Source organism: Balaenoptera acutorostrata, chromosome 10 (assembly GCF_949987535.1).
Source record: "Balaenoptera acutorostrata chromosome 10, mBalAcu1.1, whole genome shotgun sequence".
Classification (NCBI taxonomy): domain Eukaryota; kingdom Metazoa; phylum Chordata; class Mammalia; order Artiodactyla; family Balaenopteridae; genus Balaenoptera; species Balaenoptera acutorostrata.
Genome location: NC_080073.1, coordinates 70,852,537 through 70,879,337, shown reverse-complemented (window position 1 = coordinate 70,879,337; position 26,801 = coordinate 70,852,537). Strand labels below are relative to the sequence as shown.

General features: G+C 39.4%; 2 protein-coding genes across 6 annotated transcripts in view; both read left to right on the top strand.

Annotated features, from left to right (window-relative positions):
- BTBD9 (BTB domain containing 9) overlaps positions 1-26,801 on the top strand; it is a 411,304-nt gene that overhangs the window by 133,918 nt on the left and 250,585 nt on the right. The gene's annotated exons all lie outside the window — the stretch shown is intronic.
- Positions 5,665-6,459, top strand: LOC102997312 (signal recognition particle 14 kDa protein-like). Its single transcript, XM_028162768.2, has one exon. It carries the CDS (start codon positions 5,677-5,679, stop codon positions 6,007-6,009), a length of 333 nt encoding a protein of 110 aa, XP_028018569.1. The 5' UTR covers positions 5,665-5,676; the 3' UTR covers positions 6,010-6,459.

Here is a 26,801-nt window from a genome sequence, read left to right as displayed (position 1 = left end):
TAGGCTCTAGAACAAGGGTCAGCAAACATTTTGCTAAAGGACCCAAAAGTAACTATTTTAGGCTTTATGGGCCACACAGTCTCTGTGACATGTTCTCCTCCTTTTTTTCCTTTAAACAACCCTTTTAAAAGATGTGAAATTCATTCTTAGCTCGCAGGCCATAAGCAGGCCATAATCTGCTGACCTCTGTTCATAACTTTAGAGGAACAAGGAATTATTTTGTCATACCCAGTGATACTTGTAAACTTATTTTTCTTTTCTCATATTTCTAAGACAGTTCTTCAGACTATAAATAAAGTAATCCTTCAAGATGACAAAAGAGAATTTATATAATGGCTAACCAAAAGCACATTATTTTGTCCAGTTCATCAAATGTCTGTGTAACCAAAAGCTCTAAGATGGAATCTGCATTATAGGGCTGTTTTAAGTTGTTCTTTATAGCATGTTCTTTATATTATTCCTGAAAATACCTTAGAATCCTAGATTTGGGTGAAAATTTTAAGAAAACTGATCCTCATGTTTTTAGCAGGGCTATATCCAGTGCTTTAAACTCTCTCTTCTAAACATAGTGGTCAAGAGCACAAATTTTATAGTCAAACAGATCTGGGTTTGGTCCCAACTTGGTCATTTATCAACTATGTGGCCTTTTCAAGTTAGTTAGCTCTGCTAAGCCTTGGTCTTCTCATCTCTAAAAGGAGGACAGTAGTAGCTTGTGTCTCCTCCCAGGGCAGCTACAAGTGTCAAAGGAGAGCAGACTTATAACACAGTCTGGGCACTGCTCTTGGCACACAGGAGGCACTCAGTTGATACAGGATTATTATTATCCCTTTTAGTTTTAAAAGAATATTCAGTGTTCTTCTGGAACTAATTATCTCTTTTAAAATATTTTTATTTATTTGGTTGTGCTGGGTCTTAGTTGCGTCCGGCAGGCTCCTTAGTTGTGGCATGCATGTGGGATCTAGTTCCCCGACCAGGGATCGAACCCCGGGAACCCTACATTGGGAGCGTGGAGTCTTAACCACTGCGCCACCAGGGCAGTTCCTATAATCCTAAATAGTAGTCAGTTTCAGGAAGTGTTTCCATAACTTACCCACATCTCATCTACTCTAGAACTTAAACCCAGTCTACTGAACCTGTAGTCCATTTCTTTTTATTTAATCTTCATTAGACATTAAAAAAAACTAGTAATGACCCCCTGAAGAATGAAAATAGAATATTTTCTCATTCTAGTTCTGTTAACCTTTTGCCATAAGTCTGATTTCCCTGTACACTAGTTATTTTCATGTTTCAACTTTCCCCTTCCTGTGCTTTTCTGTAGTTGAAGAGCAAAGAGCTGGACACAGTATCCTAACCAAGGACTTCATCATCATTTTCATTCCTCCATTCAGTAAATATTTACAGAGTACCTACCATGTACTAAACACTGTGCCTGGAGCTAGACATACAGCTTGAACAAGACCAAGTCCCTGCCCTTGTTGAGCTTAGGCTCTCACAGGAGAGGTAGACAAATGAGGTGTGAAAAATAAACATGACACTTTTTAGTGTAGTGTTTGAAGGAATTGGAAAGGGGTGATGAGCTAGCAGGTGACTGAGTTTGGGGAATGGACACTTGGGCAGGAAGATCAGGGAAGTCCTCCGTGAGCAAGTCAGTTGAGCTGAGACTTGACTTACCTCAAGTTGGCCATGCAGAGAGCTAAGGGAAGAGTGCTCTAGGCTAATGAACAGCAGTGGTAAAGGCTGTGAAGTGGGAACTATCTTTGGGTGTTTGAGGAACTGAAAAAAGGCAGTGTAAGTCTGAAATCTGGTGGTGGATAGTGTGCAGGGTGTTGGGAGAAGGTATGGCTAACAATGAGGCAGAGAGGTAGGCAGGAGCCAGGAACTACTGGGCCTCGGTGACATGGAATTTATGCTAAGAATGATGGGAAGCCATTGGAGGGTTTAAGTCAGGGAATAAAATAACTTGGTTTATATTTTTGAAAGACCACTCTAGCTACTGTGAGAATGGGCTATGGGGGGGACAGGAATGAGGCAGGCAAGGAGAAGCAGACAGAGAAAACTGCAAAGGAGCTGCAGTGAGGCAGAAAGAAAACAAGGAGAGGGTTTTCATGGAAGCCTAAAGAAGACAGTCTTTCAATATGGGCTGAGGGGAGATGAGAGTGGGCAGTAGACACTACGCAAGACAGATAAGAACAGAAAAGTGACTACTGGCAAGGTGGACCTTATTGATGACCTTGCTGAGAGTCAATTCGTTGGAGCAGTGGGAGAAGGGAATGGAGGGTGAGGTAATAGGGATGGCAGTAAACATAGAAGATGAAAGGAGTGTCACCAGGAAGGGAGGCAGAGAAATGGCAAAGAGGCTAGAGGGCTCAAGGTCAAGGGAGGATGATATTAAGGTATGCTTGTTTGCACGTTGGAATGACTCCACAGGAAGGGAGGATTTGATAATGCAGGAGAGTGGATCGTTAAAGGACTGTGTCCCTGATATGAGAGAGGGGCTTGGCCCTGGGACTCAAGTGGAAAGTTGGCTTTAGGTAGGAACGAGGTTACTTCTTCCATTGCAGCAGAGTATGTAGATTGACTGAGATGAAAATGCAAGTATTACCTTCATGTTCACAATCCTTGCATTTCACTGGATCTTTGTGGTATATTATGGCCCTCTAGTTCTTTTTGTGCTGTTGTGCTGATTTATTTGTGCAATATATTTTTTCTCCCTCTCCAGGCCATGTATCTCACATACAGATCTGTTTACATGTCTGCTCTCCCACTAAACTGGCATCTCTTCAACAAGAGTGGTTATCTTTGTATCTCCAGACACAGCTCAGTGTTTGGCAAGAACTGAGTTGAAGGGATGACAGCTGCATCAGTACAAAGGACTCATGTAACAGCTACACAAACATGCAGTAGAAAGGAAAGTAATTTGAGAGCATGTAAAATTAGATGTTTGCATTACTTAGAAGAATTAATATGGTTTCTCTTATCTAAGTTGAATAGTTACTGATTACCAGAGCTGAGGAGTAGCTAAGGGTGAAAAAAGGACCACCTCACTACCACATAGAGGAAGGTGGGATTTTTTTTTTTGAAAATTCTCTTAAGAATGTCTTTTTTTTAAAAATTTATTTTGTTCAAGTATAGTGATTTACAATATTGTGTTAATTTCTGCTGTACTGTGAAGTGATTCAGTTATATGTATATATATACACACACACACATACATACATATATATATATACATTCTCTTTCATATTCTTTTCCATTACGGTTTACCATAGGATATTTTTTTTTTATAAAGGTAGTCTTTTAATACTTTATTTATTTATTTAATTTATTTATTTATGACTGTGTTGGGTCTCTTAGTTTTCGTGTGAGGGCTTTCTCTAGTTGCGGCAAGTGGGGGCCACTCTTCATCGCGGTGCGGGGGCCGCTCTTCATCGCGGTGCGCGGGCCTTTTCACTATCGCGGCCCCTCCCGTTGCGGGGCACAGGCTCCAGACGCGCAGGCTCAGTAGTTGTGGCTCACGGGCCCAGTTGCTCCGTGGCATGTGGGATCTTCCCAGACCAGGGCTCGAACCCGTGTCCCCTGCATTGGCAGGCAGATTCTCAGCCACTGCGCCACCAGGGAAGCCCTATCATAGGATATTGAATATAGTTCCCTGTGCTATACAGTAGGACCTTGTTGTTTATCCATCCTATATATAATAGTTTGCATCTGCTAAACCCAAACTCCCACCCTGTCCCTCCCCCATCCCTCCTCCCCCTTGGCAATTCACTCTCTATGTCTGTGAGTCTGTTTCATACCTAAGTTCATTTGTGTCATATTTTAGATTCCACATATAAGTGATATCGTATGGTATTTGTCTTTCTCTTTCTGACTTACTTCACTCAGTATGATAATCTCTGGGTCCATCCGTGTTGCTGCAAATGGCATTATTTCATTCTTTTTTATGGCTGCGTAGTATTCCATTGTATATATGTAGCACATCAAGAAAGTGGTGTTCTAAAAGCCCCTTTGAGTAGGGATGAGTTAGTGTCTGGCATGCTGTGGTGGAAAATACAGTTCTAGGTTCAGGAGAAAGTGATACCCAAACCTATATGAGATAAAGCAAATCCCAGAATGGTGAGCTTGCTTGTGGGGGATCTCAGTAGCAGGGGAAGTCTTGTGTTTAGAACAAGAGTAGACGTGCAAGAGATATGACCTAAGCAGATTTGTGCTGAAATGAGTGAGAACAACTTTATAGAAAATTTCAGTTTAGCATATGTAGCTCTTTCCCAAGTGCTTTCTACTCGGATTGGGGAAAAATTGGGGAAAAAGACACAACAAAACAAAACAGGTAACTTTCCCCTTCAACATTATACAGCACATCCTAAATGAAACATGACTTTCTGAGTTACAAGCTGCTGCCCCTGGCAAAGAGGCTGGTTGTAAGAGCATACTCTCAATGTGTGCCCTGAAATTAATGTTCTGTGGGCGCTCCAGGTTTGTGTGACATACTGTAAGTTATATCCAACCCAACTGTTCTTCTAACTGCCTGCATTAAGTATCATGAAATGAGTTCCCCTGAAAGGAACCATCTGAATAAAGAAGCTTTTATGCCTTTATAACTCCTTACCGCATGACCCCAGGTCACCACTGTTGGTATTAGGAGCTTTCTCTCCCACTTTTCACTCTTCTTGCCTTTAATGGACGGACAGAATCCACATCAGGCTCTCTCTCAGCTTCCAGGTGCTGGCAAATGGTACTGCCATCACCACTGTGGGGGAAGGAGGCAGGCACTGGCATCTCCGTCATGTCTCTTCTCTTCCCAGGATGTCAACTGGAGAAAGGTCACAGTCAGAGCTGCCCACCCCACAGAGTTCGTTTTCTCCAGATTCATTAAAATGCTGCCTTCATCTTTCCCTTGGATTTTTACTTTTCAAAACATTTTCCATTGTGCGGCCTCACTTTATTTTATATTGAGATGACAACCTAACATCTCACCAGGTATCAACTGGGAATACAATTCTGCCCTCACTGTGCTGTGCCGTCCTGCCAAGTTCTGTTTTGGTTACTCAGCTTTCATTCAGAAAGGAATTAATCTGCGTTACATGATGCCACGGTTGTCTCCTTAAAGAAGGCTAGACGCTTGTACATCTTGGGAAAGTATCTGTGAATGTACTTGAATCTTCCAGATTAGGTGCCATTCCTCTTCTCTCTCCTTTCCCTTTCACATCATCATAGGATCCCCTCATGTTAGAATTCGATCTTCCTATTTTGCCTGTCCCTTCTCAGTGGGATTTTACTGAAGGGGCCCTTGCCTTCTGTCTTTATTTCCTTTTACCTGAGAGAAGCTGATGCAAGGGAAAAGGCATTTTTGAGTCTAAACATAAGGCTGCTGCTGTTAAGAGAAGAGAATTTTTACACTGCAGAAGATGCCCAGGTGTTAGTTTACTTCCCCAGGAGGATTTTGAACAGGCTTGGATTCAGAAATGAAAATTCTTGTTCCAGGGTGTGTTGATCGAGCAGTAGTGGCGGCATCAGTGGCCCCATCACACAGATGTGGTTCAGAAAGGGTGTTTCCTTTTACAACAGTGATTCAACTCTCGACTTGGCTTTTAAAATGGTGGAAAATTTTGAAGAAATGAGATTTTTTTCTCTAAAGATTTCAATAGATGCTGACAGAGTGGAGCCAGCAGCGCCAGGATGGTGCTGCTGGAGAGGGAGCAGTTCCTGACAGAGCTGACCAGCCTCTTCCAGAAGTGCCGGTTGTCGGGCAGCGTGTTCATCACCCTGAACAAGTATGATGGTCGAACTAAACCCATTCCAAGGAAGGGTTCTGTGGAGGGCTTTGAGCCCTCAGACAACAAGTGTCTGTTAAGAGCTACCGATGGGAAAAAGAAGATCAGCGCTGTGGTGAGCTCCAAAGAAGTGACTACGTTTCAGATGGCTTATTCAAACCTATTGAGAGCTAACATGGATGGGCTGGAGAAGAGGGACAAAAAGAGCAAGAGGAAGAAGAGCAAAGCAGCGCGGTGAAGGGCACCAGATCTCCCGCTTTCACCAGCTAACCCCTGAACTGCTGTTTTTCCTTTGGTTTTTACTTCTGGCCACAAAGCTGGGTTTCTGATTCCCCTACAATAACTGTTTTCATGTGAGATTAGGGTCATTTTTGGATGGAAGAAGGGCTGTAGTGTTTACAGGGAAGTTACAAGAAGCCAGTTTATTTTAGATCTGGCTAAGTGGTCTGTGTTGTGTGGTTGTATGTTTCTGGATAATAGTTTACAGTCTCTGTAGCCGTCTGTGAAGAGCACTGTATCATTAAACCTGTATTTGTCAGCACTGACCATCTTTTATTCCTTTTCCCACCCCATAAAAAGTTTCTGGCAATAGCTCCTCATTCTGGAACGATGTGATTATGAATAGGCTTTAGGCCCTGTCTTATGAGTTACTGGAATTGAAACCTGACAATTTTATAAAAAGTTGTGTTATTTCATGGGTATTTTTCCCAACTTGCTGTATAATTTTATCATCATAGTTCCTTTAGCAAATTTGAATGAATTCTCATAGCCAAATGAGAGTTTGCTTAACCAAACTAAGGACAAGCCTATTACAAAATCATCAAGAATAAAGATTCCAAGTTGGAAAAAAAAAAGATTTTAATAACTTTGCCATTGGACTGTCAGCTTAATCACTGCCTCACATTTGTCATGTAACCAATTTATGTTTTTACCAACATGAAGGACAATATTCGTTTTATGTTTTCTCCTTTCTGTCTTTCCATTTTTTCCCATTACACTGTGAATTATCAGATAAACTTAAATAGGAAAGTTGATGCTAGGTTAACCAGAGTTTGGGTAACCCTGCGTGTGTGAGAAGCCGGGGGTGGGGTGGGGTGGGGTGGGGACTGAATGGGTTGTGTGTCTGAACTATGATCATGTTGATGTGTTCCACATTGGGCCCCTGTTGGCTTCTACTTACCTTTCGTCGTATATTTGGAAACTATCTTATAGCCAGAACAAAGCCCAGGGAAATCTCTACTATTACAGTTTTGGTCATGTTCTTGTAGTTTCCATCTGAAAACAACACAGTCTAGAGAGAACTTTTTGAACTTCTTGAGAACTCCTGAGACTCTTATTTTGTCTTTGCCTGCAGCCAAGATAATTGAAGCATTGTCGGTCTATTTTAGGGGCACATCTTCAGGTAGCATGTGATACTATTTGCGATGTTCTGATAGAACAAAGGGAACACGATTTGTAGCTCTTCCTGCAGCGATAATTCTGGTTCTATGTACGATGAAAATGAAATGGAATTTTAGCACACAAGACATACCAAGGCAACTTAGTCATTAACAGTAGCAGCCTCTCTTGTAATTTCCAAAGCCTCCTCTGATTTTTAGTGTGTCGATTGTTCATTCCCTTCTTCAAGGAAATCAAGATTCCTCAGCCTTTCCCTGCAGTGGCTGAAATAGATTCACACAGAGTTTGAAAGTGAGTGAAATAGGTCAGAGCCCATCCAGAAGCTCAGGGCCCACATTTCTTCCCTGCTTTATTCTTCTGCTTTGTCTGCTTGTACACATTGCCTCTCAGTGAAGAGACACCAGAGATGGTCCTCTAAGCAGAGAATGGGAATAAACAGAGTCAGATTCAGTCATGCAGAAAGGGTTGTAAATGAATGATGAGATTCGGCGCCATCCTCACTGCCAGCTGTGTAATTCTGTTAAAAAAAATGGGAGACAGGATAGAGATAGTCAAATCATGCTAATAAGTCTATTTATCAAGCATCCACATGCCCAGAGATGCCTAAAAGACCAGAAAATGGAGGTGTCAGATGAAATATGTGGGTAAATTAATATGATATTCAAATCAATAAAGTAAACACAAAATATTTTAAAGATGGTCAGGCTCATGAAAGCACAGTACTCACAAATCTATAACCTTCCTCTGCACACGGCCCCTCCCCTCTCTCACACATATACACACACACAGCAGAGACTGGTAGTAAACTTTCTGAACTTCTGACCCGTACCTAGTAGAAGGCATTCACGGGAACAGAGAGGAAACAACATATTGACCACATGGTACTTCCTCTTAAGCACTTGCACATACTTCCCTCTCATTTAATCCCACACGGCATTCCTGTGCAGCAGGGATATTCTCATTTTTGCAGATGAAGAAATTGAAACTCAGAGAGGTCACACTGTTAAAAAAAAAAAAAATTGTGGGACTAGATTTCAAAACCATATCTGTTTGACTCCAAAGACCTTGAGTGGATTCTCTTTCCACTAAACCATGCTTCCTTGCCAGAAAAGCACTGACATCTTTACTCCGTGTATTTGTAGCATTTTTGCTGGGTTTGAGTCAAGTTGATGATTCTTTTTTTTTTTTAATAAATTTATTTTATTTATTTATTTTTGGGTGCGTTGGGTCTTCGTTGCTGCACGCGGGCTTTCTCTAGTTACAGTGAGCGGGAGCTACTCTTCGTTGCAGTGCGTGGGCTTCTCATTGCGGTGGCTTCTCTTGTTGCAGAGCACAGGCTCTAGGCGCATGGGCTTCAGTAGTTGTGGCTCGCGGGCTCTAGAGCGCAGGCTCAGTAGTTTTGGCCCATGGGCTTAGTTGCTCCGCGACATGTGGGATCTTCCCGGACCAGGGCTCGAACCCGTGTCCCCTGCATTGGCAGGCAATTTCTTAACCCCTGTGCCACCAGGGAAGCCCCAAGTTAATGACTCTTAAATGACTCCAGGATAAGAGGACCTCCTGTCGAGGCTTTACAAAAAACCAAATATCCCCAGTTAGTATTTCTTTCGTCCTCACTTTCTTAACTATAATCAGCATTGATTCTTTCGTGTTCCCTGATAGCATTAAGTTATGATAACATTAGGGTGACAGAAAATAAAATTGGCAAATCTGGATACTGCTTAGTAGATCAGTAAAATGTGAGAATTGGCAACAGTTAAAGTAGGTCTTATCTAAAAAGTATGGACATAAATACAAAGCACAGGATTTAAAGCCATTTCAGGTAAAAATAACTTTGTTTGCTAAACAAGCTTTTTTAGGTGTAAAGGAAAATACAGTCTTGCTTCTGAGCATCTTATTATAAGCATGATTCTGCCCCTGGCATGATTATTCAATTTTATTCATAACTTACATCTAGCACATAGTAGGTACTAGGTAAAGGTTACGTTATGGACCCAATGTTTGTGTCTTCCTAAAATTCATATGTTGAAGCCATACCCCGCAATGTGATGGTATTTGGAAGTGGGACCTTTGGAGGTAATTAGGTTTAGATGAGGTCATAAGGGTGGAATTAGTGTCCTTATAAGAAAAAGAAGAGAGAGCACCCTTCACTCCTCACCCTGAAACTTGAGGACACAGTGAGAAGGCGGCCCTCTGCAAGGCAGGAAGCGGGCTCTCACCACGAACCAAATTGGCTAGCACTTTGATCTTGGACTTCCCAGCTCCCAGAACTGTGAGAAGTAAATATTTTGTTTAAGCCACCCAGTCTGTGGTATTTTGTTATGGCAGCTGAGCTAAGATAGGCTAGTTGAAATGAATCTCAGTCTCTAATGAAGAGACCTTGCAGTGACTTTATTTTGCTTCTGTTCCTTTTACTTCTGAATTGCTGTACTCTCTGCTGATTTTGACTGTCATCCCCAGTGATTAGAGAAAGAAACCACACATTAATATTTCTCTTTTCCTTCCTCCAACTTCTGCCTCAGTGCAGTTCATGCCATCTCAGGAGCTCTTCCATTTTAGGAAAGACATCTGTCTTTGCCATGTATCCCCAGTCCTCAGCCCTTATTACTCGTCTTCAGAACCCTCCCATCCCAGGGGTCATTTCACCTAAGCCTGGATGTCGTTGGCAGGATCCTTCATAGTGGTGTTGCTGCCCACCCCTCCCTGTGCATATCTTAAAAATCAGTTAACAAAAGTTTCCATTTAAAAGCTCCAAGGGAAAATTAGGTAGAGTAATAACATTTTCTTATGATTATTTGCCATATTGGCATTGAGGCAGAGAAATCTGTTAGAAAAACTGTTTGCTCTTTTCCCATGTGTCCATATTGAATAATATAGAGCTGGATATGCTGTCTCTATTCTGAAGCTGTCATGTGCTGTAATAACTGGTTTGACACTTATTATCTTTTTTAATGCAAAGAGGAAATTGTCAGAGTTTGCAATAGTAAAGTAGATCCTTCTTATTATTTTCACTTGAAAGTATTTTTTGCTCTCTTTGTCTTGATAAAACAAGTTTATGTGGTAAAAGACGATGGCATGACATGAAATGCCAGAATTTGGACAGTATCAGAGCAGAGCAGGAGTCAAATGAATCATTAATTGGTATTTTTTAAAACCAGTGTTTATAAGCAAAGTTGTCAACTTAAATCACAGCCTAACCTTACAGGATCTTAGTGCTTTATCAGAATAATTATTCATCAGTGACTTTAATATTTCTTCCTGGAGTGGTGAAAAGCATCCTTTCCGTGCTGGTTCATAAGCACATATCACACACCCTGGCTGGCTTCATTCAGGTCTGCATTCGTTCATCATAGGAGGAAAGATGTACACTGAATTATGCTTTTAATTTTATATCCCTGGGAGGAATTCATGATCAGATTATTCTGGCCTTTATGCTGTGCTGCCTTGAAAACAATTCTAAAGTGCCTAATGGTTAAGCTTAAAAGCTACTTTCATTTACTTTCAGTGAACCTTTGATATTCAACAGTTATATTAAACAGAGTGAAAAACAGAATGGCAATCCCAAATGCATTTTCTCCAGCCTGTCAAATGAACATTCAGGAAATCAAGTGGACATTTCCAAACTTGCTTGCCAGTTTACATTCTTTGAAGAGTTAGAGAGAAGGGCTCTTGGAGGTCACTGCCATAGGATGGTCTGGGGAAGTGACCACTGAATGTGAGCAATTGCATTTCCAGGCCTGGCTCTGCCACTGCCACTGCCACTGCCACTGCCACTGTCACTGCCTCTCTCAGGGACCTGCAGAGAGTCTCTCTGTACTTTTAGAACTCAATTTTCTCTTTTATTAATTTCAGTGATTGAGCTAGACCCTATCTCAGGTCTCTTCCCTGCCCTAACCATCTGTGATTCAAAGGGGGAAGTAATGGCAGCAGCTTTTGGCCAAGAAGCAGCAGGGACCCAGGAGATCATGGCCATGCTAGTCTTCTGAGAGCCAAATAATGGCCCCTATATAGAATAACTTCATTCTGAGCAACCAGCAAATATTAAATGCCTCCTTAGAAGATGCTGTGCTTGGTGCTAGGGGCAGGACAAAGAAGTGAAATCATAGTCAATTTGACAGATAAGTGAGAGCTAAGGGCACAGAAAAGAAATTGATGAGTCAAGGCAGCAAATGTTATGTCAGATGAGTGGTTTGTGTAGTAAATGTTGAGAGCAGGAATGGAGGTACTAAGGGAGGCCCTCACAGACTCAGCTGCAGAGCAGAAGTGTGCCACGTGCAGGCAGTGGTAGAGGCAGGTCTTTGGGAAACAGAATCACAGACTTGTGCGCAAGGATTGGGAGGGCAGTAGGGAGCTAGGCTGAAGTTTCTTTCTTTTAGGTGTGGCCATTACTAGTAGGTTTTTCTGAGAATAAAAGTATTATTATTGTAGAAAGTTTGGAAACCAGAAAAACACATTAAGAAAGTAAAAATCACCTATAACCTCCCAATCCATAGATCACTACTTTGATCTTTGATCTATTTCTTTTTAGTCATGTGTATTCTTTTTAAAAATAAACTTCAGGTCAAATTATATATGTTTTATATCCTGTTTTCATTTAATGTTGTATTGTGTTTCCCCACATTATCAAATATTCCTTGAAAACATTTTTTCAGGGCTGTATGTTATTTCATTATACAGATGTTCCATAATTTGAAGCACATGTAGATTGTTTTTACTTTGATATTGTAAATAGTACTATGATGAACACTCATAAAAAATTTTGCTTAATCTTATATATAAATTATCTGATTATTTGAGATTATAAAGAAAGAATTATATTTCAACTTTCATAGAATTTTATGTGGCAGTTGAGGAGTTTGGACTTTAAATTATAGACATTAGATACCACCTAAATTTTTTTTATCATGATGTTGACTAAAAATTTTACTCTAGAAAAATGTACTTGTATCTTAGAAAAAGACTGGAGGATGCCTCTACCCTGGGACAGGTAGGAGTATCATGAAAGAAGACTGTAAGAACCAATGCTGATATCTGTTGATTCATTCATTCATTTATATGAACCGGGAGCTTTGCCAGACCCTCGGAACGAGGATGGCTTGGATTAGTTTAAGTCACTGTCAGCTCTCTCTGGAACTATACTGCAGTGGTCTCCTAACTAGTTTCCCCATTTACACTCTTGTTCCACTTTATTTTCCCACCCAGAAGCTACAGGGTTCTTTGCAAGACCATAAATCAGATCATGTGCATAACCCTGTAGGGTTCCCATTATACGCAGGATAAAATCCAGCATCTTAATATGGCAACTGTACTGCCCATTTATTATCTCCAGCCTTACTGGCGTTTTTTGGATTTTCTAAAATGTGCTGAGCTCTTTCCTACCCGACTGTTTTCCCACATGTTGCCTCTCTTCCCAGTGTGCTCTTCCCCCCAGTCTTCCCCTGGCTACCTTAGACTTACCCTTTAGTCTCAGCTCAGTTTTCACTGACTGAGAGAATCCTTTCTGACAACCACTACTCCTTATCTTAACTAAGTCATCCATGGAACCCAGGTCTTTTTATTTAAAGCACTTGTCACAATTTGTAATGAGACCTTTATTTGTGTATTTATTTAATGTATGACTTCTTCACTGGACTGTAAGCTCCATAAGGGCTTGGGGCCATGACTGTCTTTCTCACTTTCCCCCAGTACCTGTCACTGTCCTTGTCATGTGGTAGAGGTGAAAGAATAAATGAAAAGTAAGACAGACATAGCCCCAGGCTTCTTAGAGCTTATAATCTTACTAAGCTTCCATATTAGCTCTGAGGGTAAGAGAAGAGGAAGAATCAGAAGTGATGAATGAAGACTTTAATTTATATAGTAGGTAGGATAAAGATGTCATTGACAGAAATGGTTAGGCTAAGTCAAATTTGGAGAGAAATGATGAATCCAATTTTAGGCATGTGGAATTTAAGGATGAAAGTGGGATAAGTGAGGTAATCCATTGGAAAAATTCAGCATGCCAACACCAATCTCTTGTTTGAGTAAAGCCTTGCTCCAAACCTATTGTTTATTTTTATTTTGAGATATTATTCATGAATCAGATAACTCTTTTTTTTTAATTGAGGCCTTTCTTTTTTTAGAATATTGCCTTTATCCTTCTGAATTGTAGATGAAAGAATAGAAAGTGTAAAGCCATCATTTTAGTCTTACTTGAAGACATGACATTCTGCCATCCCCATTACTGAAGCCCTGACACTTCCCTGTTCTTTTTGGAGGAGAAAAAAAGTTGGAACTTTATTCCTTGTTCCCTACCCCAGCCACTACCATCAACTCCCACTTCAGTTATTTTGGAAAAAAATCTAAATTACAAATTTGGGGAGCTTCTATAGTGTTTTCACAAACTCACTGAGATCCAACCATAGTATCAGGCTCGTAATGTTAGATTTTGAATATAGTGTTTAAAGGCTTGGTATTTTGCAGAATTGCAAGATAAATTTAAGCTGGAAGCTGCTTTTTCTCAAGAAATAATAGAAATATTCTTTGCCCTGTGAAATGTGAGTAATGCAAGAATGGGCTTGATTATGACTTGAGCAGGATTATAGATCTTAGAAGTCCAAACCTAGATATAATCTCATTTGTTCACATTATAAATCTAATATATTTTTAGAAAATGAATGAAAATATGAACCAAACCCCATCTCATTTCGGTGCCTTTTGACCTTGTGTCTATAGAAGTTGTAAAATTTATCTCTGGGCTGGATGGTTATTTTTTTGTTTTCAAGATTGAGACTACCCTTGAGATATTAGTCAGGTACAATCTTGAGGTCATACATAATTTTTTAAAAAGTTATTTAAAAGACCAAGGTGCTGTCTTGCTGCTTGGGCACTTTTCTATGACAGTGCCCACCTCTCCTTTTCAGTAACTGACTCAGCCTGACACAGTTGTACTTGCTGCTAACGCTTTGTAAAATGTTATTTAAATATTTCTAACTTATTGTTTCATGCTGGGTTTTATGGAACATAAATTTCTATTTAGACCACTAATTTACAGTAGAAGTTTGTTACTAATATCACTGCAGGCTCCATCCATCTAAAAATGTTGCTCATAACCTACGCTAAAAATGTTATATATTTGCACTGAATGTAAACAGTGTTGTGTTTTATTAGTGTGCAGTGCTTTGTCTATGGAAATGTTGGTATTGCAGCATATGTTTAGAGGGGATAGGAACTTAAGTATGGTGGAAAGACTACAGAAAAGTGAAATCCCTGAAGGATGGGATTTATGGAATTTTCAGAGCGCTTTGCAGAAAATCTACATACATTACCTATGTTTCGTTTTGTTTTGTTTTTTGTAAGGCACCACCATCCTATATAATCAACTTTTTATTAAGACTATAAATTTCAACAAATAATCTGAACAGTTTTACCTGGTGATATACAATTGAGTATGCACAAAAATACAGGGGAATGGGGGAGAAGGGCCAAGAAAGGAAGGGTTGGCAACTTGTTTTGGAGTCCACATGGTGCTGATGGCTGCAGACAAACCTCACGTTTTTACAACAAAAGGCTTTAAATTAAACAAAATCTATCGAACTGAAGACACAGGACAGGGTTCTCACAGGATCGAACAATGCTGGTTTCATGAAATGTAACCAAAGGCTGAACCAGGACAGTGCAACTTAGAAGCACACACACGAAAACCACATCTGACCAGGAACTTAGTGAAAAGTCTCCAACCATTACTTATGTTTTCTACAAAGATAAAGTGGAATCTTGCAGAATGTTTTGGGAAGCTCTGTTATTTCATGTATGCTCCATATTTCTAAGTGGTTTATAGAGGATTGAAACTGCAAATATATTCAGCTCAAGAGAGGCAGTCATTATTGCTTTAATGACCATGTTTTTACCTTCAAAAAAAATGTATTAAATGGACCAGAAATAATGTAAGTTAGATCTTCCTTCTGGTAGTGGAGAAACGTAATTCCAAGGAATGACATTTTTGTTTTCTTTCGCTAAGTGTCCTTGAGCTGGAGGAGATGATTTGGGGAATAAGAGGTTTAAGACTTTGGTAGAGTTTCTCTGGATCATTTTGAGGAACTTTTAGTTACTACAAGTCACATAGAGTGTTTACCTGAAAGCATTCAATCTGAGCTCTGAGCCAGTCCTTCACTAGTAAAATTGAGGGAGAGAAAGTAGGTTCATTATGATTAAATCCTAGTTAAATGAGTTAGTTTTGTTCCGGACATTCTTATGGGTCTGATTCTCTGGGTGAGGCAGCCTGTGCACTTACTTCATTCATCCTCCTCCCTTTGATAGCAGCATAGCCACTGGGCATCATCTGCTGAGCCCAAAGTTGGTACTTGTTGACCAGTTGAAAAGATGATCGTGTCTCAAAACCAGACTGATGTAAGTGCCATTTAAGCCACCAGAGCTGAGTTTTTATCATCTTTCAAGGGTATGTTGAGATTTGATAGCCAGGTTTATAAATGGAAAATCTTATAACTTGTTTAAAATACATTTGCAGAAAACTAAGGCCATTGGTTTTGCCTCTAAAATAGTGATGTTGTGGTAGGAAATTTAGCATCCTGTGCTTACATGGTTCCCCAGAGTGCCAAAAGCCATCATCTGTGATGAGGAGTTTTTACAAACAACTTCCAAAGAGTTTTAATGTAGCAAATGAATCTTGGAAAACTGCTCTTTCTAATTTACTACTTTGTTCAGTGCATGTTAAAGAAGAAGCAGTGGATCATATAATTAAATGTGATTTTTAAGGCCTCTGAGGTGGCACTTTCTAATTGATACTCACTGGCATTTTGCTTGGCCTGTTGGACTGAGGCAGGAGGTCTTACAAAGCTCATCTCTTCTGAAGGCAGACTGAGTGTGAAGGATGCTTTATTAGCAGCAGGCTGCTCATCATGCTTTTAAATGGCTCATGCCATCATGACTTGGCTCTCCATGGACACAAATTCCACCAACTCTTATCTTGTTGGTTGTGTTTTGTTTTGAAACTTCAAAAATGTTCACATTAAAATGGTAAAGCATTTTTCAAAAGCTGACCACTAGGTTATAAAGAAAAAATGGGATAGAATCTGAGTAATAAATGTTTTTCAAAAAAGCCTTTTTCCTGAGTTCACAATAAAATGAGCGCTCCCTAGCCAACATTTATATCCACAGACAAGGCATTGCCTGCCTTAAACTCCCTGAACTATAATCCACCCTGTCTTCAACCTATGCTTTCATTTTCAAGACCAAGACATCCTTTGGCTACATGAAGATTCTGTGGCCAGGACCATGGCTGCCCTCCCATCTAAGCTTGGCCTTGCCTCTCAGCTTAGGCCTGTGCTTGGCAGGATGATAAATGTGAAAATTGGACTGCATTTCGTGGTCAGGTTCTTCACTTTGTCATTTTCTTTCCTCCCCTGGTTATTTCTTCTGTTCTTATAGAAAGGAAAACAAAGCCCATTTAACAACTGCAAAGCACACAGTCCACAGAGGCCTTAAAGATTACTGGCAGCAAAACATATTTATGTCTTTAATAAGGAATTTGAAATTTACCACTCAGTAGATAAATTTTCCCTCTCTATTGTTTCTCTCTGAAAATCACTGGTATTGGGTGAAACAATTCAGTTTACAAGATATTACACTAATGTCTTTTGATTTCTGAGGTAATATTTTGCAGTGTTTCCTGCCAATAATAAAATTTTGAAGTAATTCTAAAATCTGGTGTACACGGACAGTTTTGAGTAAAATATTAAATTATTTTGTATGACTTCCAAGTGTCTGAAGACTGAAAGAGTATGTCACATGTAATGAATGTAGGTGGGTGTGAGAGGTTATTGAAAGGGCAAAGATGTGGCTATGGGGTACAGGTGATAGAGTTGAAGGTGAAAATTGAGTGATCATTTGTAGGCTCTGAATTAAAATCACTCAGATGAAATGATCATGTTGCCTGGGTGATGGTCTTCTAATGAAGTGTTTCTTAAGAGATGAGGAGGTTGTGATGCCACAAATCAGACAGGATATTTAAAGAATGGGCATTTTGATACCTCCTAATGCCCCTTTTCCATATTCCTTAAGATACATGATCAAGCAGGTCTCAGAGACTTTATTTGGAGATGAGAGATCAAGAAGCACTGCTGAAAGTCAGTGGAATGTGATGAGCTGGGCCATCCATTGCTTTGCCTCATATTTCCTGGCCACTAATCCAGCATTTTTGAATAAGCTTTTTTTTGTTTGTTTGGATGCAGCTTTGAATTTCTAAAAACATACAAACAAGACTAGTAGGCCTGAAAAGATTGATATTTTATTTCCTTATTAAGGGATGAGTTAATTTTTTTTTTCACTTTGATAATCTTCTGAGTCCCAAATTCATCCTTGGGATTTATCCTGCATAGTAAGACATAGTTAAATATTTTGGATGGCTATTAGGGAAGTAAAGCTAGGAGAAGTTTTGCTTACTGAGAGATAGTCAAATAACCTTTGAAGAGGAATACAGAAACTACCTATAAATTCTCCCTATAAATGTTTTTTTATTAAAGTTTTACATACAAAGGTTGTGCTGTTCATTCACTGACCATTCTCCAAATGTTTGGGTATCTTCTCTGGGCCTAAAATGATATACTGTCTATAGTACAGGATTCAATCTCTTTAAGTCGAATTTTAAAATACTATCCTAGGGAACCTGAGAGTTACAGAGAAGAATAAAACATGATTCCGGCCTTGAAGGGGCTTACAATTTGGTAGGTACAAAATAACTCTAATAAAAGCAGTATGTGTTAAGTGAGATAACAGAAGTACGGAATGCTGTAGGAACCCAATATATGTAGGGATAATCAGAGAAGCCCTCCTAAAAAAATATTTATACTAGGTCTTTCTGTCTGAAAAGTCCTGGGCATCTTTCAAGGCCTAATATAAATATTTTTTAGGAAGCCTTCCCTGATTATCCCTGCAATGCACTTTTCCTTTCCCACCCCTGTGAAACTCTCTAAATGGAAGAGCATGGAGAGTGAATATATAGGAGTCAAAGATGATCAAGTTGTTAAGCTTGGGAAATTTAGGAAAATTTTGGAGCCAGAACAGAGAAGTCAAGAGGAGGGAGAAGAACGCTTTTTTGACGAGTTGATAAATCTCTTGGACATGCTGAAGCTGAAGTACAAGCTATCAAAGTGGCTTTGTGCAACAGGCAGTTGAGAATGTGGAGTGGTATTTCATAGGGTAGATTAGGTTTTCAGTTGACCCTGCACAAGCTAAGGCTGTGGGTGTGGATGGAAGAGATTGCTTGTCAAATTCTTGTAACTCTAACTTTCTGTTACATAAATTAAACTGTCCCTAACGTTCTTGATTACTATGTAAGTTGGTGTTATGGCCTGATATTCTGTTGATAGGGTGGAGATAATTTCTGTGATTGCTACCTTGGGTTTATAACTGGGGAATTTGTATACAGAGATGCTAGTAGTTGGAGCTACATAAATTCAAAAACAGATAAATAGTTTTATGCTTGTTCTTGTGAAAGCGACAGGCATTTTCTTCACTAGGTCTAGGGGGAGAAACTTTGAAGTGTAAGAAGGGCCTGACGATTTCTGGAAACCAAAGCTAAAAGGGACAAAAATAAAATGAGACCCTTGTTTTCCATAGCTTTCTCTCTATGTGTGGTTTTGGGAAACTGTCTTCATAACTTTTTCTGATTCTGTAATCTTTTTTTTTCTTAATTCAAGACCACAAATAGGAAAAGCTGTTATTTGCATTTAGGTTTAATCAACTCTCTCATTAGCACATCCTAATGTAAGTGTTCCCTGATTTATTGACTGAAATGTACTGGATTCTGTAAGTATGTTTTGTTATGCATAGATTTGTTACTGTTGTTCTTGAATTTTGGTGTTTTTACTTATCAATAATACAGCTCATCAAGGGTGTTAGGAGTGTTCCGGATTTCAAGGATTTTCTTGTTTCTTTAAAATATGATTGGAAAATGCCAGATCTTTAAATGAATGACAGGGATTTCTTCCTAACTCTGTTCATTCAGTGTGACCTTTCTTTTGGGTCTTAGCACTACCCTACCACACACCTTTGCCTTTGGCTCTTTGGCTGTGATTTTTGTGGTTTTAAAAAAATATTGAACAATTTATGAAGGAAGTATATACCCAAATTAAAATACTTTATCCACTTCCATAACTGAATTATACCCATGGAAAAATATTTTGAAGTTATAGTTCAGGACCACAAAACAACCAACAAAAACAAACCAAGAAACAACTTTGCCTTATTCAAGAAGGAAAAGGAAGTGTGGCGCTCAGAGTTATAATCAACTTGGAAGAGGTTGACATTACCATAGATTCTACAGATGTTAAAAGAATAATAAGAGAATGTTATTAAAAGTTTTGTGCTAATAAATCAGACAATTTAGTTGAAATGGACAAATTTGTTGAAAGACAAAAACTGCCTAAGTCTCTCAGGAAGAAATAAATAACCAGAATAGCCATATATGTATTAAAAAAATTAAAATTTGCAGCTAAAAACCTTCTCACAAAGAAACTCCAGGCCCAAATGGCTTTACTGGTGAATTCTAACGCACATTTAAGGAGGAAATGATACAGATTCTACATAAACTTTTCTAGAAAAATTGGAACAAAAAGGAATATTTCCCAATTCATTCTGTGAGGCCTAATACCAGAATGGACAAAGATACTGCATAAACATAAAAAGAAAACTACAAACCAATATCTAGTTTTCCCTCATGGAACACAGATAAAAAGTTCTTAACATTTTAACAAATTGAATCCAACAATCCGTTGAAAGAACAATACATCATAATCAGGTAAGGTTCGTCACAGGAATGCAAGCCTAGTGTAACGTTCAAAAATCAATTAAATATAATTCACCATATTAACAAACTAAAATTGAAAAAATCATCTGATCATTTCAATAGAGGCATAAAAAGTTTTACAAAGTCCAACATCCATTCCTAATACTCCCAGCAAACTAGGAATAGAAGAGAACTTTCTCAAACAGATAAAGGGCTTCTATAGAAAGTATACAGCTCACATAATACTTAATGCTGAAAGACTGAATGCTTTCTCCCAACCTCAGAAATAAGTCAGCAATGTCTATTCTTATGACTCCCATTTAGCATTGTACTGGAAGTTCTACCTAGTGCAATAAGGCAAGAAGAGAAACAAAAGTCATTCAGGGACTTCCCTAGTAGCACAGTGGTTAAGAATCCGCCTGCCAATGCCAGGGACACAGGTTCGAGCCCTGGTCCAGGAAGATCCCACTAAGCCCGTGTGCCTCAACTACTGAGCCTGTGCTCTAGAGCCCGTGAGCCACAACTACTGAAGCCCACGTGTTTAGAGCCCATGCTCCACAACAAGAGAAGCCACCACAATGAGAAGCCCGCGCACCACAATGAAGAGTAGCCCCCGCTCGCCACAACTAGAGAATGACCTCGCGCAGCAACAAAGACCCAACTCAGCCAAAAATAAAAAATAAATAAATAAATTTATTTTTTTAAAAAAAAGACATTCAGATTGGAAAGGAAGAAGTAAAACTGTTTTTATTCTCAGACAACATCATCATCTATGTAGAAAATCCAATGAAATCTACAAAAAAAGTCAGTAAAACTAATAAATGAGTTTAGCAAGGGTGCATGATACAAGATCATTGTACGAAAATCAATTGTATTTCTGTATAATACCTACAAACAATTAGCAATAACAAATTTAAAACAATACCATTTACAATAGCATCAAAAATTTGAAATACTTAGGGAAAAATGACAAAAGATGTATTAAACACTGAAAACTGCAAAACAATGCTGAGAGAAATTAAAGACCTAAATAAATGGAGAGATATACAGGTCAGAAGATTCAGTATTGTTAGGATGTCAGTTTTCATATTGACCAGTAGATTCAACAAAATCCCAATTAAAATCCCAGCAGGACTTTTAAAGAAATTCTAAAATTCATATGGAAATGTAAAGAAGCTAGACTAATCAGAACAGCTTTGAAAAAGAAGAACAAAATTAGAGACCTAACACTACCTGATTTTAAGACTTATTGTAGGGACTTCCCTGGTGGTCCAGTGGTTAAGATTCCACACTCCCAATGCAGGGGGCCTGGGTTCAATCCCTGGTCAGGGAACTAGATCCCACGTGCTGCAACTTAGGCCCGGCGCAGCCAAATAAATAAATAAATACTAAGAAAAAAAGAATTACTGTAAATCAAGAGAGTATGATATTGGTGTAAAAATTAGAAGAGAAAGTCTGTAAGTAGACCTATGTAATTATGGACAACTTATTTTCAACAGGGGTGCAAGGCAATTCAGTGGAGAAGGGAAAGTCTTTTCAACAAATGATGTTGGAACAAATAGATATCCATATGCCAAAAAAAAAAACAAAACAAAGACTTCAGTTCATACCTTGTATGATAGATAAAAATTAATTCAAAGGATCATTGATCTAAATGTAAAAACTAAAATTAGAAAACTTTGTGATCTTGGCTCAAGCAAAGGTTTTTTAGATACAGCACCAAAAGCATGATTCATTAACACAAATTTTTTTGATGAATTAGACTTTATCAAATGTAAAAACTTTGGCTCCTCTAAAGACACTATTAAGACAATGAAAAGATGAGCCACAAACTGGGGGAAAACATTTGCAAATCATATATCTGATAAAGAATTTGCATTCAGAGTATGTAAAGAATACTTGTAACTCAACAACTGAAACAAGTAAAAAAAACCCAAGAGTAAAAGGGCAAAAGATTTCAATAGATAGTTCACCAAACAGGATATATGAATGGCAAATAAGCCCATGAAAAAATGCTCACTATCATTTGTCATTAGGGAAGTGCAAATTAAAACCAAAATGAGATTTAAAAGACTGATCATATCAAGTGCTGGTGAAGATGTGAGGGAACTGTAGCTCTCATACTCTCCTACCCTGCTGGTGAGGGTGTAAGTTGGTATAACCATAATGGAAAACAGTTTGTCAATTCTTAAATTGGCAACTTTTAAAAATGTTAAACACGCACCAACCGTATGATTCAGACATTCCGCAAATAGGTATTTACCCAAGAAAAATGAAAGCATATATCCGTACAAAGACCTCATAGCAGCTTCATTTGTAATATCAAAAACTGCAAACTACCCTAATGTTCATCAACAGATGCATCCATGCAATAGTGTACTACTCAGTGATAAAAAAGAATGAACTATTGGTACATGCAACAACATGGATGGACCTAAAAATAATTATGTTGAGCGTGTTAAAAGATAGACTGAAGAACGTTAAATTTTTTGAGTTATTTGAGCAAACATAGGTTCCAGTTGAGTAGTGCCAAACCAGAAGTGGTTAGGAGTGCTCCACCAACAGGTGCTAGGGGCAAGGTTTTTCTAGAGGATACATGGAAGCAAGGCAAGGAAATTATTTGATTGGCTATAGCTTAAGTGGCTGTATTATTTGGGAAAGCATAGTTGGCTCTTTGTGGTCGTTCTTTTTAACTTTGGGGCATTAACAAGTGAAATAAGCCAAATAAAAGAGTACATACTGTATAATTCCATTTATATAAAATTTTAGAAAATTCAAAATAATCTATGTGTCAAAAAGCACTACAGTTTGGGAACAGAGGTGTGGGGGGAGAAATGGAAGGGAACAGTTACAAAGGTACCCAAGGAAACTTTGGGGGACAGTGAGTACGTTCATTATCTTGATTATAGTGATGGTTTCATATGTCAAATTATCGAATTTTACACTGCGAAAATATGCAGTTTATTTCTGTAAAACCTCAGTAAAGCGGTCAAAAACAAACAAAACCACTTTCCTTTAAAAAGGGAATGGGGGCTTCCCTGGTGGCGCAGTGGTTGAGAATCTGCCTGCCAATGCAGGGGACGCGGGTTCGAGCCCTGGTCTGGGAGGATCCCGCATGCCGCGGAGCAACTAGGCTCGTGAGCCACAGCTACTGAGCCTGTGCGTCTGGAGCCTGTGCTCCGCAACAAGAGAGGCAGCGATAGTGAGAGGCCCGTGCACCGCGATGAAGACTGGCCCCCGCTCGCCGCAACTAGAGAAAGCCCTCGCACAGAAATGAAGACCCAACACAGCCAACTATAAAAAATAAAATAAATAAATAAAAATAAAAATTAAAAATTAAAAAAAAAAAGGGAATGGAATTATGAAGCTCAGAGTTTTTACCAACCTGGAAGAGATTTTTAGGACTTGAGCGTGATTTCAGCTTGTTTAAAGTATTCCTAATGGAAACAATGAGGTATGTGGCTATAAAACTTACTGTGTTATTTCCTTCACTCCAGAAGGTGAACAGAGTGAGAGTGAAAGACCTAGTCAGGGTTAGGGAAGTGATTTCCTAAAGCACAAAATTTAATTACCTTTATAGTTAGGTGACAAAAATGAAAGGTTTCATTAATTATTAAGTTATCCAGCTTTAAACAAAATAGCCTCAACTATGAAATAATTAGTAACAAATTCCAAGGATTGGCTGAGTCTCTATATGGTATATGAAGAAACAGTTCTTCTTGTTTATTATAAATTCACTAGCTATTAGTTTAAAGTGCCCCATTGTTTTTATATTACACTAGTAAATTCCTTTTTCTTTTCTCTTGGAAGGAGAAATAAATATGCAACTGCAGTGTGCATAATGATGTTCAGACTAATGTTGTTACCAACCAAAAAACAAATAGCAGTGTGTTGTCAGCTTCCTGGGTAGAAATGACATAAGGGGCGACTGGTTTTATCATTTCTTAGATCCAGCTGTTTGATGATTGCTGTGATATTACTAAGTTGGAAAGGAAGAAATCACAAAACTTAAATACACGGGAAAACTCATGTAGAAATAAGATCATTTCCATTTTCTTACTGTATAAAATTTAGATGCAGACCCTTGGAAGTTGAGGGTTTTAATGAGAAGTCTCTTAACTATGTGTTAAAGTGTAAGCAAACAGATTATCTCTCTGAAGTAATTATGTTAGCATTGACTCTATTAAATAGGCTGTTTCGGTTGGACTTTTAGTTGATACCTATATCATAAGCTAGCTTGAAATGATCCCCTAAAAATGATGAAACAAATGAGACCACACAAAGCTATAACTCTGTCCATGGAATGCTGCAAGCCACAATACACAAACCAACTCAGGAGGAAACAATAGGAAATAAAATGGCTCTTTTAAAATCAAAGACTACATGCTAACCTCTACTTTTAAAAAATTAGACTTTGCAAATAACTCTACTTTCAAATTAAATGACATTTGTACAGTGCGCAATGGGTTCTTTGACCAAAATTAGTCTCTGAACTTATCTCCTCCAGATTATCCATAATTGTAAGTGCAATTTTCAACCATGAAGGTGTATTAATAAGGATAGGCTAAGCTGTGTTGTGACAACAACAAAATCAAAGTCTCAGTAACCTTGTATAACAAATATCTGGTTTTTGTTGATGTTACACATCTACCATAGGTCAGATATTCAGTTTCACGTAGTCTCTCCAGTACTGAGACGGATGGAAGTTCCACTGTCTCATAGCTGTACCAGCTGGAACACATGGCCTCCTTAATCATTGCGGAAGGGGAAGGGAGAGTCGGAGAACCACACACACTAGCCTTTTTTCAGCATAAAAGTGACATGTTCTTTCACTCACAGCACACTGACCAGAACCAGTAATATGGCTCCACTTAACTTCAGGGTAGCTGGAGAATTGGGGGTAAGTCCATGGATATTCAGTCATAAGTAAATGTCTTTGCTACAGAAGGATGGTCAAATTTTTACATAACATGAACTCCACTTTGCCTGGCACCTTTGAAATAGTACCTTTAATAGAAAGTTTAATGTTAAATAATTAAAGTATCCAACTGGTAAAGATGCTTGTAAGATGGCCTTTTTATATCACATAAATTTTTTATGTGTTCTCATTTGTTAATAAGGAAGGGGGTAGAAGAGAATCATTACATTCTTCAGTTTACCATTATTCATATAAGTAGTAAATTGCCAGTTTCCACTTTCCAAATAATCAAAATGACCTTGCTTTGGACCACAAAGTGAGATTGGTGTGTGTGTGTGTGTGTGTGTGTGTGTGTGTGTGTGTGTGTGTGTGTTTGCATAGAAATATGTGGCTACAATAAGAACTCAAAATGTATTTTGAAAACAGCTAGAGTGATTTCAGGCTTCTTTGATTAGGAGTTTCTCCTGTTAGGGATATCTCAATCCCAGTTTTTGCTGAGTTGTGATGTTGCTTTTCCCTCCAATAAAGGTAAACCATTGAGGAGGAAAATCTTATATCATGATAGAATTATCTTGAGCTTTTACTTAGGCTATTTCCCAAGTCTCTTGAGGGGACAAATCAAATATGGAAGGAATCTAGGGTGCAGTGGCAAGGACTATTAGAGTCTCTTTGCATTCTTGGGAATGCCAGGGAGATTATTTGTATTCAGACCATCAACTCGAAAGATATTCAGTATCAGTATCAGCCCAGTCATCTGACCTATTAACTTGTTAAGTCAAAGAGAAAGAACTCATTATAATTTTGCAGATAGGAAACTAAAAAGTAGTAGAAAAGAGAATCCTCACAAAAATTCCAGTTAAAAATCGACTTCTGAGTGGAGCCTGAAGGCCCTTGGCTGTAGGACTGACTGGAGCTGTTCCAGACAGATGCTGCTGGAGCAGAGGGCCACTTCCTGCTCATGCCTGTCGGGAGACCCAGAGCCGGACCAGGGACCCCTGCTCGTCTTGAGATGCCTGCTTCCCACACTTCTCCTTGGAGTGGGGGTTATGAAAGGGATTTGTCGAGAGGAACAAAGATGGCGGAGTAGAAAGACGTGCTCTCACTCCCTCTTGCGAGAACACCAGAATCACAACTAGCTGCTGGGCAATCATCGACAGGAAGACACTGGAACTCACCAAAAAAGATACCCCTCATCCAAAGACAAAGGAGAAGCCACAATGAGACGGTAGGAGGGGCACAATCACAGTAAAATCAAATCCCATAACTGCTGGGTGGGTGACTCCCTGACTGGAGAACACTTATACCACAGAAGTCCACCCACTGGAGTGAAGGTTCTGAGCCCCACGTCAGGCTTCCCAACGTGGGGGTCTGGCAACTGGAGGAGAAATTCCTGGAGAATCAGACTTTGAACCCTAGTGGGAATTGATTGCAGGACTTCAACAGGAGTGGGGGAAACAGAGACTCCACTCTTGGAGGGCACACACAAAGTAGTGTGCGCATTGGGACTCAGGGGAAGGAGCAGTGACCCCAGAGGGGAGACGGATCCAGACCTACCTGCTAGTGTTGGAGGGTCTCCTGCAGAGGCCGGGGGGAGGGGGTGGTTGTGGCTCACCGTGGGGACAGGGACACTGGCAGCAGAAGTTCTGGGAAGTACTCCTTGGAGTGAGCCCTCCCAGAGTCTGTCATTAGCCCCACCAAAGAGCCCAGGTAGGCTCCAGTGTTGGGTTGCCTCAGGCCAAACAACCAACAGGGAGGGAACCCAGCCCCACCCATCAGCAGTCAAATGGATTAAAGTTTTACTGAGCTCTGCCCACCAGAGCAACAGTCAGATCTACCCACCACGAGTCCCTCCCATCAAGCCTCTTAGATAGCCTCATCCACCAGAGGGCAGAGAGCAGAAGCAAGAACTACAATCCTGCAGCCTGTGGAACAAAAA

What these genes read in the sequence shown, in the direction of transcription:
- LOC102997312 (XM_028162768.2), top strand. Translation starts at nt 5,677, where the DNA reads ATGGTGCTGCTGGAGAGGGAGCAGTTCCTGACAGAGCTGACCAGCCTC.